General features: G+C 54.8%; 1 protein-coding gene across 1 annotated transcript; it reads right to left on the reverse strand.

Moving 5' to 3' along the window:
* Positions 1-741: 741 nt before the first annotated feature.
* LDLRAP1 (low density lipoprotein receptor adaptor protein 1) lies at positions 742-14,067 on the reverse strand (the record flags this gene model as incomplete). Its single annotated transcript, XM_008943845.1, has 9 exons — positions 742-886; positions 2,888-2,922; positions 4,520-4,650; positions 5,937-6,020; positions 6,466-6,538; positions 9,055-9,169; positions 11,651-11,763; positions 13,792-13,934; positions 14,046-14,067. Coding segments are annotated over 9 exons (861 nt in total), but the record flags the coding sequence as incomplete, so codon positions are not given.
* Positions 14,068-14,826: the final 759 nt, after the last annotated feature.

Here is a 14,826-nt window from a genome sequence, read left to right on the forward strand (position 1 = left end):
CTGGGGGTGGGTTTTTTTGGGTCAACAGCTTCTGAAGAGAAGTTACAGGCACTGCTTTACCTTGACAATTCGGACCATTGCTTGCAGTTCAAGTTTTAAAGTGCAAAACTTCATAGAGTCTTTGGGTATAAAAGCATCAATTCCCATACGATGCTGGTGAAGGAACAGCCAGAGCCCGTCAGGGTGATTGACAACTGTGAGAGTGTCACAGACATTCACAACAAAAGCAAGATCTCTGTCACCTCAGGGTTTTCACACTGTTAGCAGCTGCTGCAAGTCTCCTCCCTCCGCCCAGGCAGGTGATGTGTTGTTCAAGAAACAGTGGATTAGTAACAGTTGTGCTTGCACTTGCATTTGCATCTGCAGACCTTTGTCTAGAAAAATATAGAGAGACTTTGGTGTTGCATAGCCCTTTTTTCAGAGAGGAACAGGCACTGCTGAAGGTTCTCCCGTGGTATATTGCCACGGAATACAGTAGATGCTCTACACACCTTCCAATCCTGTATGTAAACTGTAATGGCTATGAATAAATATGTTCAAGAGCATCTCGTGGTTTAGATAAAAGCAAGGTATAAAAATCTGCATTAGATTTCTAAAGCTTTGGTCTAAACTGTGCTGTAACATCAGCTGACTTGGTGAGAAGGCCTCGGAAGAGTCCCTTGCGTACAGCACCCGGAACAAAGTGATTCAGTCCATGGGCTTTTAGTGGTTCTTCTCGTTGGCTCTCAGGTGCATCTGGCCTCAGAACATGAACAGATCATCCCTCTCGCCTGAGCTGGGATCTATTTTGTTCCAGTCGACAGGTGAGAGCGTTTCTGCACTCTGGATGTCTTGAGCTGTCAGTCCTGTGTCGAGGACGTGAGGGTTTGTTCTCGACTGAGCCAGTCTAGGGAGAAACACAAAGTGAGGACACAAATCCAGGTGGTTTCACAGCCTGGGTGCCTGGTGCATCCGTAATGCCCAGCCCGAGCTGCAGTTCCACACTTCAAACTCCTCCAAAAGAATGAAATAATTCAGCAAGGGGCGAGCTGGCACGTAACATTTACAGCTCTCTCCAGCTTGTTGCAGCTTTATCCTAACGGGCATCAGGGAGTTTGCAGTCTGGACATCCCTTATATTAATGGTCTGGCAGAACGGGGCCATTTTCCTCCCCTGAGCTATTGCTGGTGGTGCATCCTTATCTCTGGGTTCTGATCTCTGCTGACCAAAGGAGCAGCCCCGTGGCACTGACTCAGTTTTCATGGTGTGCCTGGGCACGCAGCAGCGGGTGCTGTAGCTCGCTGCCCACCACACTCCCCAGCCCAAGCACTTCACTCTGTGGCTAAAGACCCAGCAGGACTCAGAGGATGTTTAACAGCCCCCAGGATCAGCTTTACGAGGTCTTCATCTCAGCACATCCCAGATGTTTCTCAAAACCTAACAAGCCCCGGTTGGTGGTTGTGTCATGAAATACCTCTGTGGCAGTGTCACGCTGCAGCAGCACTTCTCCCAGGGGCAACGGTGAACTCAAAGGTTTGGGGTTTCATCCAGGGCAGGCTGGGTGTCAGACAAGCCTCTGACTAAACCACAGGCAGGGTTTTTAATAAGGAAGAGAAGTGGGCAGTGATGATGTTTGGGGCAGGGACACTTTGGGAGCACCCGCCTGGGTGGACGAGCACTCCAAACACTGAGTCACCAGCGGGCCAGGGGTGACGTGACAGCCAGCAGCCAGCAATGCAAAACAAAACCCCTCAGCCAACAACATCTGCTTCACTAAGCAGGGCAAGGAACAGAGGTGGGGAAAACGGATGACACCAAGACATAAATTCAAGCAGCCCCTTTGTCCAAGGTGACTGGACCAGGGCTGCCATGGAAGTGGAAGCTGTAAATCGTTCCCCAGAGCTGACCAAGACTCAGGGGCTGCTTCCCTAGGGCTGAGTGTGCAGATCTGGCAGTGCTGCAAACCCGGGTGGAGGTGGCAGCATTGGGCTCAGCCCTGCTACTGCCTGACTCCCACTTTCAGCACCTCCTATGCAGAAGAGGAGGAGGAGGAGGAGGAAGAGGAGGACTGGCAGCTCTCTGCTGCCAGTAGCATCTCACCCAAAGCATCTCTTTGCCCAGACCGGGGCCTCTGCAGCTCGTGCTGCCCAAATGGTGGCTGGGTGGCTTTGTGCCCTGATCTAGAGGACAGGACCCACATAAACTAACACATCTCCATGGCCCTGCAGTGACCTGCCTGCACAAGGACAGACAGGAACACTCACCTGAAAGAAAATGGGTTTGTGTAACACTGCTGGATGGCTTGGCATGGACAGGCAGGGAAGCTCTTAGTTCCAGCCCAAATTAAGCCACACGAAGCTGCAGCCACAAGCTCTGAATGTGCTCAGCTGCATGAATTCAAAACTGTTGCATCAGTTGCCCCAATGCCACCAGGCTGCTCCAAGGATGGGTGGAGCAGGGACGCTGCCCTCAGCAGTGGCTGTTCATTTGGGGACAGATGAGAACCAAGTCCCAGGGTCAGCCCAAACCTCGTGGAGGGGTGAGGAAGGGTGAAGTCCCCTGCACTAGAAGCTGGGACCAGCATCCCTGCAGATAGCACAGGGGCTGGGAACAGGCAGCCTCCAACCACCCGGGCAAGCTGGAGCAGCCACACCAACTGCCTGGGGAATTCAATTCCCTATCACATACAGCCTCTCTCCATCCTTAAAAGGTTGTCAAAATATTTGGCTTATCAGCCAGCCTCAAAGCCTATCTTTCAATTAACAGCTGAGGCGCTGATGGGGCAGCTGCCTAGGTCAGATCACGGTGGTTGATTAGATTAGAAGCATTATTAAAAGCCAGTCACTAGTCAAGTCTCCTGGGCTGGTCCCCAGTGGTGTGAACTTGTAAAGGGAGTTATTAGAATTACCTTGAAAATGCCTCGTCGAGACCATCATCCATTTCCTTTGTTAAAGAGATAAAAAGAGAGAGAAGTAGTTGCTAAGAGAACACACAAAAGTGTATTTAGAGATCCGGCTCCACGCAGCAGACAAAAAATATATAGCTACTGATTTCCAAGTGCCTAAAGCAACACTCCTCTCAGCAATCTGCCTCCTCGGGCAGGTTTGATCTCACTCTCTGCACAAGCCCTGGGGTAAGAGGCATAACTCTGGGGGGTCCAGACTTCCTCGGAGCAGATCCCAGGCCTCGGGTCTGGATGCTGCAAAACCCTCGCAGCCCAGGATGGGGCAGGGACTTGGCTCTTTCCCACCACCTCCAAACCAGGTTAATTCTGCATGGGCTGGATCTGGCCCACATCTAACCCTGCTCTGGGGTTAACCACAGCCCTTGGCTCTTCCAGCTCTTGCATGTGTCTGGCACATGCTGTGGGTTTCTAAGAGGAGGGACCTGGATAGAGCTCAGCAAGATGCTCCAGGCATCCCTGTGGGCTTTTCTGGATGAGGAACTGGGAAAGCAACCCTGCACCAGCACAGGGGGCACCTGAGCTGCTTGAAAGCTGCTCTGGGATCCTTTATCTTTGATCTGCTCTTACAGTTTCCCAGGGAAAGCACTGAGTTGCCTGGGGGAGGAAGGCTTCCCATGCAGGAAGATGGGCTCTGTGCAAGGGCTTTGCTATGGACAGACTTGACTATTCCCAAATTGTTTGATGCACTTACAGACTTAATGTAACATGTAAAGTAGGAGAACTCTGCAGGAAGAGAGGGATAAGCCTCTAGGATTTGGTATGACTTAGAGCTGATCTTCAGGTTTACCCTGGAAAGCCTCATGCTCAGACCCAGCAGACTCAAGGAACAGGCTCCAGGCAAAGGCTTTTATCATTCAATTCTCCCAAATTCAGCATGTTTCCAGAGAGGGCATGTGGCAGGGACAAGCTCCCAGGTCAAATAGGGCTTCAAAGATCAGCCTCAGCCCAGCTGGTGATGGAGCACTTCACCATGGAGGAGGCTCCTCATGGATGCACACCTTGGCACAGGGGCTGGGTTGTTACTTTTCTATTAGTGGTCCATAAAACAATTAAGCCAGATGACTGAGGACGTTTTAGAGAAGTCATCTGTGCCAGATATAGCTACAAACAAGAGCAAGGGAAAAAACAAGTGTAATAACCAACATAAATATCCCCTGGTTTTAGTGACTGGTAAACAAAAGCCATCACCATAATGACTTTTCCCCTGAACAGAGCAGTTAGGTGGTCTCTCAATGAAGTGACAAACCACTGAGAAATGCTGCTCCAGAATAAGTAACACTCCACTCCCTGGCAGTGGTGTTTCTCAGAGTGCCTCCCAATCCTGCTCATTTATTTACAAAGCCTAGAAAGGGCAGCAGGTACTCCAACACTAATCGATCATTTTGAGTAGGGCATCAAAACCCAGCTAGCTCAGCATCTCCAAACCCCTGCCTGAACAGCTCAGCTGCCCCACAGCTCCTGGGGCTGCTTACCCAAGGAAAAAGCCCCATGGTGGGATGTGCAGCACATGAAATGGAGGTAGCACCACACTCCCTGCTCTCAGCGGGTGCCACGGTGCCCTGGGCACACACTTACCCACACCACATTGTTGTTTACAGAGGAGCTGGGCCCAAACGTGCTGTTATCTAAGTGTGGGGAGTCTGCACTGCTGCTCAGGGGTGATTTAGCAGAATCTTCAAAATCCAGTAAGTTCCCCGTGGCTGTGGCTGCGAAAAGAGCAGAAAGGGAATGAGGCAGGGAGGAGAGAACAGAGGTGAAATGAAACCGAGACTTGCTGCAGTAATTGCTTCCCCTCAAGAGGGGAATCAAAGGCTTGCACCGAATTCCTTCAGGATGGCCCCAAATTTTAGCATGGAGGAGCTGCACTCACCCCAGCAGGGGCTGTGGCTTCAGCCCAATGCTCAGAGCAGGCACCTGAGACCCTCTCCTGAGGGACGTGGGGCAGCACTGGCCAGGCCATCCCTCCAGCACCCAGCTTAGCTTTAGGAGTCAGGATCAGCCCCAGGCACAGCTGACACGTCCCACTCCAGGACATCTCAACCCCAGGGCTTTGTGGCCCAGGGTGGGAACAGACCCTGGGTGCTATCCCCAGCTCAGCACCTTACAAAGGTGCAGCCCTGATCTGTAGGACCCAGGGCAACCCCCTGGTGAGGAGCAGTGCACTGCTGGGGGCTGCTGGCACACTGCAGGCTGGGCTCTCCCAGGGAAAGCCTTGGATCCTCCCCTTCACTCCGTGGCACGGGTGGGTGCAGGAGGCAGCCCTGCTGCAGAGCATCCCCCAGGCAGACACCAGAGCCCCCTCCCACAGCCCAGGCCTCACTTATCCCCAGGTGCCACCGGTGGTGACAAGTTCCTCCAGTCCTGGCCCTTCACACGAAGAAATGAGATGTGCCAGCCTGGAAGGAAGCCCAGTTTAATGCTCTTTTCCTCTGTGCCAAATCCTCTTATCTCCACAGCCAGCACGGGAGGGAGATTAGCCTTTTTGTCCCACTTCTCCCTGGCTACACATCTCGTGTTTCTGAGGCAGCAGAGGACCCATGGCCAGGCTCTGAATTACAAGGGGGTTACTACTTAATTATTTCCATGCACCTCTCCCTCCTTAGGGAAGCTGGAGGCAGTGGCACCTGGATACCCATCTCCTTCAGCCGACGGGATGGCAAGTGCTTCAGGTCCAAGACAAACCCAAAATCAAACCTGGGACATGAGAGTCCACACTAAGCTCAGCAGGATTTTATGGCCAATTTGCCCAGGGCAGAAGTGAACAGAGTTGGGGTGGCAGCAGCTGTGTACAAGGGGCTGCATGAGATACTTAAGAGATGAAAGTCTACCAGAGATGGAAGGACTCAGCTGATGGCCACCACTTCCCAAGTGCTCTGCCCAGCTATGACAAAAGCATTTGCACCTCACTGGAGCTGGCCCTCTTCAGGGGTGACCCCACAGACCTTGGGCTGTTCCCCACCCCTGAAGCAGAGCTCTGCTCTTGGTGACTTACGTGTGCTGGGGTGGGCAGGGGCTTCTGAGCTGGGGCTGCTTGTCCCTTCTCCTTCCAACATGGACCTTTCCCGTTTCTCCTTCTCTGCAAAAGAAGGAGACCCTGTAACTCTCTGCAGAGTGCTTCCCCACAAGCTTTTAGGGAGGAGGGATGGGAGGACAGCTAGGATAAGCCACCAGGTCTCCTCTGCCCACTGCAGCCAGGCTCTGGGTGCATTTTATCATCTCGTAGAAGGTGAATGCAAATATCCCAGCAGCAGCAGGGCTCTGAGGTACCACAGACAAGCACTGAGTCCTTCACACCCTGCCTGCAAGAAAGGAATGCAGCCAAAATCTGGCTGGATTTACAAAGCTGTCAAGAGAAATCTGGAAGATGCCTTAAATCACATCAGAGGTTGGAGCAGCCTTAACAGCAGCCTGGAAATTTGGAGGGCAAGGGGAAAAGGCACTTGAAAGCTGGAAAAAACACAAAGTCATCATCCCTTGAACTTTCAGGTGAAGAGTGGGAAGGGGTTGGGGGGGAACCTCACCTTCCTTAGCTGCTTGCCAGAACTCAAAAGCAATTTTGAAGGCCTGGGCCACGGTGAGGGTGACTGCTTGTGCCTGGAAAGACAGCGGTGAGGCAGCACATTAACCAACAGGTCCTCGTGTAGATCTGAATCATCTGGAGGTTTTGCTCTGCAGGTCCATGGATCCAACCAGTGCCCTGCTCCACACGCTCCCTGCCTGGCAGGGGAGGGCTAAGCAAATACTGGTGGGAGCAGAGACTCTGTGTGGGGGGCACAGCTCATTGTAGACACGGCTTTAGGTGTGATGGGAAGATGGAGAAGGCAGGGGAATGGCTGTCACAGGCACTGTGCTGAGGGGTGGGGAGGGAAGAGCTGCTCCTGACCACAGGGCACACGCAGCTCTTCCTGCACCCCACACCTAAGTGTGATCTAAACAAGTGCTGCACAGCCCCGGGCTCATCCTTGCAGCTCCTTGAGGGATGTGGCTCCTTGCTTCAGGGCTGGGCTGTGCTGCACCCACCACAGAGCATCACCCAGCAGAACAAGCAACATCTCAAGGGGAACTGGTGCCCAGGCTGAGCCCTGGCCCACGCAGAGCTGCTGTCCTCCCCTCCCTGGCCACACGCACAAGGATCCTCTGAGGGCAACAGGCAGCCAGTAAAATGCCACGAGTTTGCAGCTCTCTCCAACGGGGAGCAATCTTAGAGGCAGGATGAGAGAGATCCCAGGGTCTTGTCCTGGCTCCCCTGAGTTAAGCTGGGCTCTCTCTGGCTCAAACCAACAGCGTGACTTTGTTCTGCAAGAGCCAGGGCTGCAGCAGGAGCAGGGACCCCTCCCCCTCCATTCCCCCTGTTCCTCTCTGAGCTGAGAGCTTGAGCAGCCTTAAAAAAAAACCCCATCACCTCAAAGAGCCCATGTGAAACGCTGGAGATGTATAAATAGCCAGGTAAATGCCAGGTTCATTAGGGGAAGGCAGAGCTCACGAGCAGTTTAAGTGCAAGGAGGCAATGAGTTGACACCCTGCGAGGCTGGCGCTGCAGGAGCCAGAGACACCAGTTTGGTTTGTGGAGTTGCCAACTAAATAAACCCAGATCTGGGTCTGTAACCCAGAGCCCCTGGTAGCTCAGGGGCTGGAGACGTGGGGAGAGCACGAACAGAGCACGGGGTGTCCCCCCTGAAACCATTTTCTGCTGGAGGGGAAATTGCTGCCAATTAAGCCTCCAGAGGAGGAGAGCTCATTTGAATGTCAGAGCTATTTACATCTCTGATAGAAGAACTTCAGTATGGAAATGAAGTAGGAAAGTCCTCACAGCTGTTTGCCACCAAGGCTGTCGCATCAAAATCAGGTTTAATAGACCCAGCTACCGTTGAGAATTACCCAGGGCCTAAAAATACACATTAGTGACACGCCCGTGACTGGGAGCTGTGCAAACATCAGGGAGCAGGTCCCTGCCCCGGGAGCAGGGCATCAGCTCACCAACGTGATGCATGTGTTCTAGAGACAAGGCCAAAAAGAGGAGAAAAGTCTCATTTTTACCACACAAGGCCTTGGAGAACTTTATTTGGAGGGGGCTGTGCTGAGCCGATGCACCGCTGCGATAATTCGTTTAGCACTGGAGAGATCTGAATTTTAATTTGCAGAATGAGGCTTATCTTGGCTGTGCAAGGAGGGGAGCACACGCCCCAGAACGGACAGACAACTTGTCACTTCCATTATTCCCTCCCCAGGAAAAAAAAAAAAAGGCAAAAAACCCAGTTGGGAGAAGTGAAGAATATAAAGAGAGCAGCAGCAGCCACACTCCGGGCACAGGGATGCTCAGAAGGACCCTGGAATCACCACACTGGGAGGAACTGGGTGGGAATGGCTCCTGGGGGGTTTGTTTCCCCAAGGATTTGGGGGATCCTGTTCTCTGCTCAGGCCCCACAACAGCCACAAGTGGAAGGATTTCTGTGGGCAGCAGGATCTGACCTGCCCCTTCCTCTCCTCTAAAGCCCCGTCCTGCCACAGGGAGGGGGCTCAGCCCCAGCTCTGGCTCCACTGGACCCCCCCCCAGGGCTCTCATGCCCCACTTGCAGCCAGTGCCCAGTGACCCACTTCTCTCCCTCACCAGCTGAGCAGTGCTGGGTCCCTGCCCATCCTGATGCACTGAATCAGCAGGACAAAAATCCCACGGGCAGGTTCAAAGCAAGAGCCAGAAAACGTTCTCTACACGCAGGTCTCTGTCCTCCTGCTCTGCTCCCATGGTGAGGACGTGGCCCTGACTGCAGAGACACTGCTAAAAATTGGACAAGGACCTTTGATGGCAGAAGTGGAGGGAAGCCAGGGCAGGAAGCCCAGAGCTGCTGGCTAAATGCCTCCCACCAACGTGGCCACCCCTGGGCACCCCTCTGCCCGCCTGCCCCGAGACCTCCCCGCACGCCGGGCTCAGCCAGCCCAGGGAGGTGGGTGCTGAGCAGGGAGGAGTCCCTGGGGCTGCAGCACAGCAGAGGGGGTGTTCAGGCAGGGTCCCCACTCGCTCTAACTAGGGCCAGAGCTGTTATCTCACCAGCACAGCCCCTCTCTGCTTCCTCCTCCTACAGCCACATCCCCATTTCTTCCTCTGGACTGACCATTTTCCGTTTGGTACAGAGGAAGGCATGGCACTCCAGGTTCTCATTGAGCTGGTTCTGGGCAATGTAGGCAAACACTTTATCGTGGATCTTGTCTGCTGTGCAGTAGGATATCCTGAAAGACAGAACGAAACGTCTTGTCTGGGGCACTGTGCACAAGGGAGACCACCCAAGCCCTCCTCTGAGCTGCCAGCAGGAGCCTGCCCGGGGCTCCCAGCTCGGGGCCAAGCAGGGAATGCTGAGGGAGGTGCCCAGGCTGCAGCACGGCTCCTTCCCAAAGCAGAGGAGCTGCTGCCACTAGTGCAGGAGAAGCCCAGAGCAAGTCCTGCAGCCAGGGTGTGAGCCAGGAGGAGAGAAGGTGCCTCACCTCGTGAGGAAGGGCAGGTTAGGAAGGCAAAGGCTCTGCAGTGTGCCAGCCCGGGACTGCCTGGCAAACTCTGCTTGCAGGGAGAGACTCAGAAGATGTTCCTTGGAGGATAAGCTTGCAAGGAGAGAGAAGGACTTGCTCTCAGCCTACAGTTTAATCTTGAGGCTCAAATCAGAGAAAGAAATGGATGCAGGGATGCCCAAGAAAAGCTGCTGGGAAGGTTGAAATTCAGGCTCCAAGAGCCGCAGTAGCAGATGCACAGGAGGCTCAGAGCCCCCCAAGCACGAGGGGAAGGAGGCTCAGCCCCTCAGCACAGCACCCCCAGCATGACCACGTCCCTCCCAGCCCCTGGGCAGGGCAGGGCTGACTCCAAAATGCCAAACAGGGCTCTGGAAGCACAACAGGCTGACATGTTAGGGGCAAGCAGGCTGTGCCTGAGGGCTCAGCTCCCTTCTGCAGGGCAGCAGGTCCCTCTGCACCAGCCACATCTCCCCCAGGGCACACCACAGACCAAACAGATGTCAGGAGAGGGAAAAGCCAAGGACAAAGTGAGACACTTTGGTGAAAGTTTTCCCATGGCTTCATCACTGCCCCTCCAGCTCACACTGCCCCCAGGAGTTTGTGAAGGTCCCAGTCCCCAGCAGATGCTGGGACTTAAAAGCCACATTCAGAATTTACACTGCATTAGTTTCTTGTTGCATCTGAAGACACCTCCACTCAATGGCCTGGATTTTGTTTTCCAGAACTGAGCTGTGACCTGGGTTAAAAAGGCACTTGGAAGTTCACTCTTTTCTCCCAGTTTTCCCCAAACAGTGTGGCCACTCTTTTAATCATCGAGGTGATTACTGAGTGAGGCTGTGGGAGGTTGTCTGTGCAGGCACGTGGCCCCTCCAGCCACCCCCAGTGCTCAGCCTGGTATTTGATGGCTATTGATCTCCAGGGAGAGGACAACCCTCCCCTCCTCTGAAGGGGGCCAGTTCTACCACTGAGGCCTCTGGCAGTGACAGGTCTGGTGACAGTGGCTGTGATTTAGCCATGGCCACCCCATCCTGCCCCAGCACGTGACCTGGGGCAGAGCTCAGAGCTGGCATCACCCCAGGGAGAGCAGAGGGGTCAGAGGAGAGCTGTGGGACTGCCACTGGTGCAGGACACTGCAGAGAGTGGGGAGATGACCCCCCCAGCACTCAGACCCCAGCTTCCACTGCTCCCACAGCACCGTGGCTCTGGGGAGCAGCATCAGTCCCCACAACAACAGCCTATTTGGGATGTGCTGACTTCAGGCAGCTGACCTGAGGGGACACTCAGACAGAGCACTGCCCAGAACAGCTTCACTGATGGCTGCTAAAGTGCCTGGGGAGAGCTTAAGGCAGCAGCTAAAACCCCCAGCGTGGCTCTGCCTGCTTCACACCAGCCATCCCAACCCTGGCACAGCCACTGGGCCCAGCTCTGCTCTTCAGCAGCAGGTCTATCTCCTGGGCAGGGCTGGGGCTCAGCACTGCTTAGTTTGAAGAGGAGAAAAGCAAGCAGAAAAGTAGCCTGGTTAGTGCCCCAGCCCAGCACTCCCCACCCCACCCTCAGCAACGGGACAGAGCAGCAGGTGAAGGACAGGAGGAGAGGGTGGGGGATGCAGAGGGAGGAAGGATGGAGGAGATGGAGAGGGTGAGGTCTGAGCTGAGCTCTGCTGCACCAGGCCTGTGCCTGCCTCCAGCCTCTTTGGAAGAAATACCTCCCAAACACAGAGGGCTGGATATGGGACAGTCCCTCCCAGGCTGGTACTGGCTCTCCACAGCTGGCCCAGCCCTGCTCTCTCTCTGTCAGGGCTATTTAAACGTGCTGGAGGTGCAGAGCAGCAGTGAGGGGAGGGCAGCCCTGGCTCCAGTGCTCGTGTCCTCACCTGCTCAGAGATGCTCTGACCACCCTCTGACCTCAGCTCTTGCCACCACCCCATTGCTTTGGTGGTTCTAGTGCCAAACATGGGTGGTAAAGCCACGTGTGGCCGTGGATCTGCAGTCTGCACACACAACACCTCCAGGCTTGTCACATCTTCCCCCAGCCCTGGTTGGATGCTTACTGTAAACGTGCCTTAAATTTAGCAACCATCCCTCACTCCTCCACCTCTGCTTTCCATCCAGAGGTGACAGCCAGGGAGGTGTCAGCTCAGAACAGGTGGAGGCTGGAGCAGATGAGGAGCCCTGGGGCACAGACCCCCTGCAGCACCCCAGAGCTCACCTGTATATGGAGATGTTCTCGATCAGCTCGTTCGTCCCGCTGTCATTTAACACGATCCCTCTGGGTGAGACCTTCAGAGTCACTTTCTGCAGTTTCTTTCCACTTGCTTTTGCCTTTGGAAGGAAAAGAGGGAGAGGAAAGTTAACAGGCTTTTAACACAGATGCAGCCAAAGGTACACAGGCAGAACAGAGGCTCTAGGTACTCGCTCCCTAACGGGTGTATTAATAGCAGTCGTTGCTACTAGAGACTGAATTTACTACCTGGTGTGATAAGGCACTTGTTAAAACTTTTCCTTCCCTGAAGCAGTAATTTTTGCTGGCATTAATGAGCCAAGGACAGGCACCATCCACCCCACACTGTACACAGGTACTTCCAGCCCAGCTCCTCCAGAATTCCCACGAGGAGCAGTGGCTGCTCTGACCGAGCCGTGGGCCCTTGGTGAAACCCTTGAGGCTCTGTCGTTGGGGCCAGCTCCAGAGCAGAGGGACACCCCAGCATGGACGAGGGAGCAGGATGGTCCTGCAGGACGTGGCTCTCAAGCAGCTGGCTTCAAGCTGTGCTCAAACCTCACTCCAGTGGCAAAGCCAAGGTTGGGACGCTGGCTTAAAAAGTAACTAGACTTTGTCGTGCCACTTTCTCCTGTTTGTAGTCTTGTGCTTTCAGCCTTCAGGTTACATTCAACTCACTGCCCAGCTTCTCCCCAAAAAATGATATAATCATTTTGGTTGGAAGTGCCCCTTCAGATCCCCAAGTCCAACTGTGCTCCCAGCACTGCCAGGTCCCCACTGCCCCGTGTCCCTCACCCCACATCTCCACAGCTTGGAAACCCCTCCAGGGGTGGGGACTCCACCACTGCCCTGGGCAGCCTGGCACAGCCCTGGCCAACCCTCAAGGGGAAGAAATTGTTCCTCAGCTCCAACCTCAACCTCTCCTGGTGCAACTTGAGGCCCTTTCCTCTTGTCCTGTTGCTTGTTCCTTGGGAGCAGAGCCCGACCCCCCCCTGGCTCCAGGCTCCTGTCAGGAGCTGTGCAGAGCCAGAAGGTCTCCCCTGAGCCTCCTTTGCTCCAGGCTCAGCACCCCCAGCTCCCTCAGCTGCTCCTCCCCACACTTGGGCTCTAGACCCTTCCTCAGCTTTGTTGCCCTTCTCTGGCCGTGCTCCAGCCCCTCAATGTCCCTGGAATGAATGACTCAAAACAGAAGCCACAGTTCAAGGTGTGGCCTCCCCAGCAATAACACACAGCTAGCTAGTTACACCCTGCAGACCTGGATCCTCAGCCCTGCTCTCTGGGACCTCACTTGAGCCATGCCCAGGCTGGTGGCAGTTCCTGCCCCTCCAAGGCTGACCTCAGCCCCGAGGCTTTTATTTAAAGGCTCCGTTCTCAGAGCAGACACGAAGGGTTCTGCCAGCAGCTCCCATTTCATGCAGCATTCCCCTCCTGCCCAGCTCAGCACATGCCAGGGAAGGATCTGTCCTTGCCTGGTGCCACCCCATTGAGTTTTATGGCAGTTAACTGTACAACTGGGTCTCTGTCTCATTCAGTTTTATAAGGGCTTAAAGAAGCATCTGTGTTACTTGGAGCCCGGTGAGCAGGGGCTCCAGGGAGCCCTGGTGCTGCAGGATGACTGAAAATTGCTCCCTCTTGCATCAGAGGTTACAGTGGGAGGGTGAGTGTATTGCCTGGGAATTGGAGCACACTGTCCTGCCCCCTCCTCCTCAGAACCCTCCAGATCCCAGGAAGGGAAGCCCAGAAAACTGCTCTCAGCCACGTGCGCTCCCAACGCTGCCCCTGCCCTGCAGAAGGAACGATGACCCTGGGGAAAGCTGATTCCAGCAGGTCAGAGGCTTCTCCCACACCCAGGGTCACCCACGCTTATCAAGGGGAACCAGAGCTCTGAGACACAACACCAGTTTTCCCCAGCCTGCCCCATCTGCTGGGGCTGGCCCCAAGGGCTTCCCAGTGCTGCTGCCTGCGCGTCCACCTCCAGCACCAGATGCCTGCTCACCCCTGGAGGAGCAGCACCTGCAGCCCTGACACCCCCAGCCTGCAGGTGGACAACACTGTGGCCTTGGAAGCCCTGCCCAGTGCCAGACTGGTGTGAGCAGCAGCACTGGGGGCCCTGCTCCAGCAGGGACACTCACGGTGGCGACGATCCTTTTGACAGCAGCTGCAGAGAGCTCCTCTCCCTTGGGCTGCTCCACCAGTGTCATGCCCATGTACTTGAGGCTGAAGAGCATCCCCTCCAGCAGCGTCTCACGGGTATCCGTCCAGTTCTCCGGGAGCTCTAGAGACAACACAGAAGCTCTTTCATTCCCAAACACACAAGGATACCCCCAACAAGCCCCCAGGGAGGGTTCAGGTGTGAGCAGGGTGTTGGCTTGGCTGCTGCCTGGGCTCTCGTGCCTGAACAACTGCTGCTACAAAGGCACTGGGGAAGGAGATGGACACAGCAACCACGGGAGATGTCACCAGCAGCCTCTGTAGCTCTTCAAGGCAGCAAAACCAAACTCCCATAACTTTTTCCACAAGCCACAGCAAATATCAGCAGCCCTTTAAGATCCATCAGTTCCTTGGTTTAACTGTGCCTGTCCAGCTCCACACCACAGCCAAAGTTACCCTGAGCATCAGCCCCAGGAGGGCCTGGTGCCACCACACACAGGGCAATAACCTTTCCCTGCACTAACCATCACCCATCCGCAGAGGCTAAGATGGGATTTGCTGCTAGCTAAGCCCACACACAGCTCCAGAGATCCAGGTGATGGGCTAAATCCATCACCAACAGCCCTGAGGAGCCCATGGTGCAGGTCTTCACCCTCTCCTCAGTGAGGACGGGTCTCTGCTCTCCCCTGGAAATCTCCAAGGAGGTCACCGGCCCCTACCCTTACTTGCTGGGGGTGTGGGAAGGAAGGTCCTAAATTCAGAGATCAGTTTTGGACCAAACTGAAGAGTCAGGTGGGTATTTCTAAGCCTGAAGCTGTACCACAGGAGCCAATTTCCACACATGGAACTATCATGCCAGGATCTGCAGGTCTTATGTTTAAGAAGGGTCTTGTTTTGAGCAGAAGGCAACAAACCACAGCCCTGGGGAACGACAGAGCTCCCAGAGAGGAGACTCCACTTGCTGCAGACAAAACACACCCCTGAAGCCGACGCTGCCTCGTCCCCGGCATCCCTGG

Source organism: Merops nubicus, unplaced genomic scaffold (assembly GCF_000691845.1).
Source record: "Merops nubicus isolate BGI_N331 unplaced genomic scaffold, ASM69184v1 scaffold5017, whole genome shotgun sequence".
Taxonomy (NCBI): domain Eukaryota; kingdom Metazoa; phylum Chordata; class Aves; order Coraciiformes; family Meropidae; genus Merops; species Merops nubicus.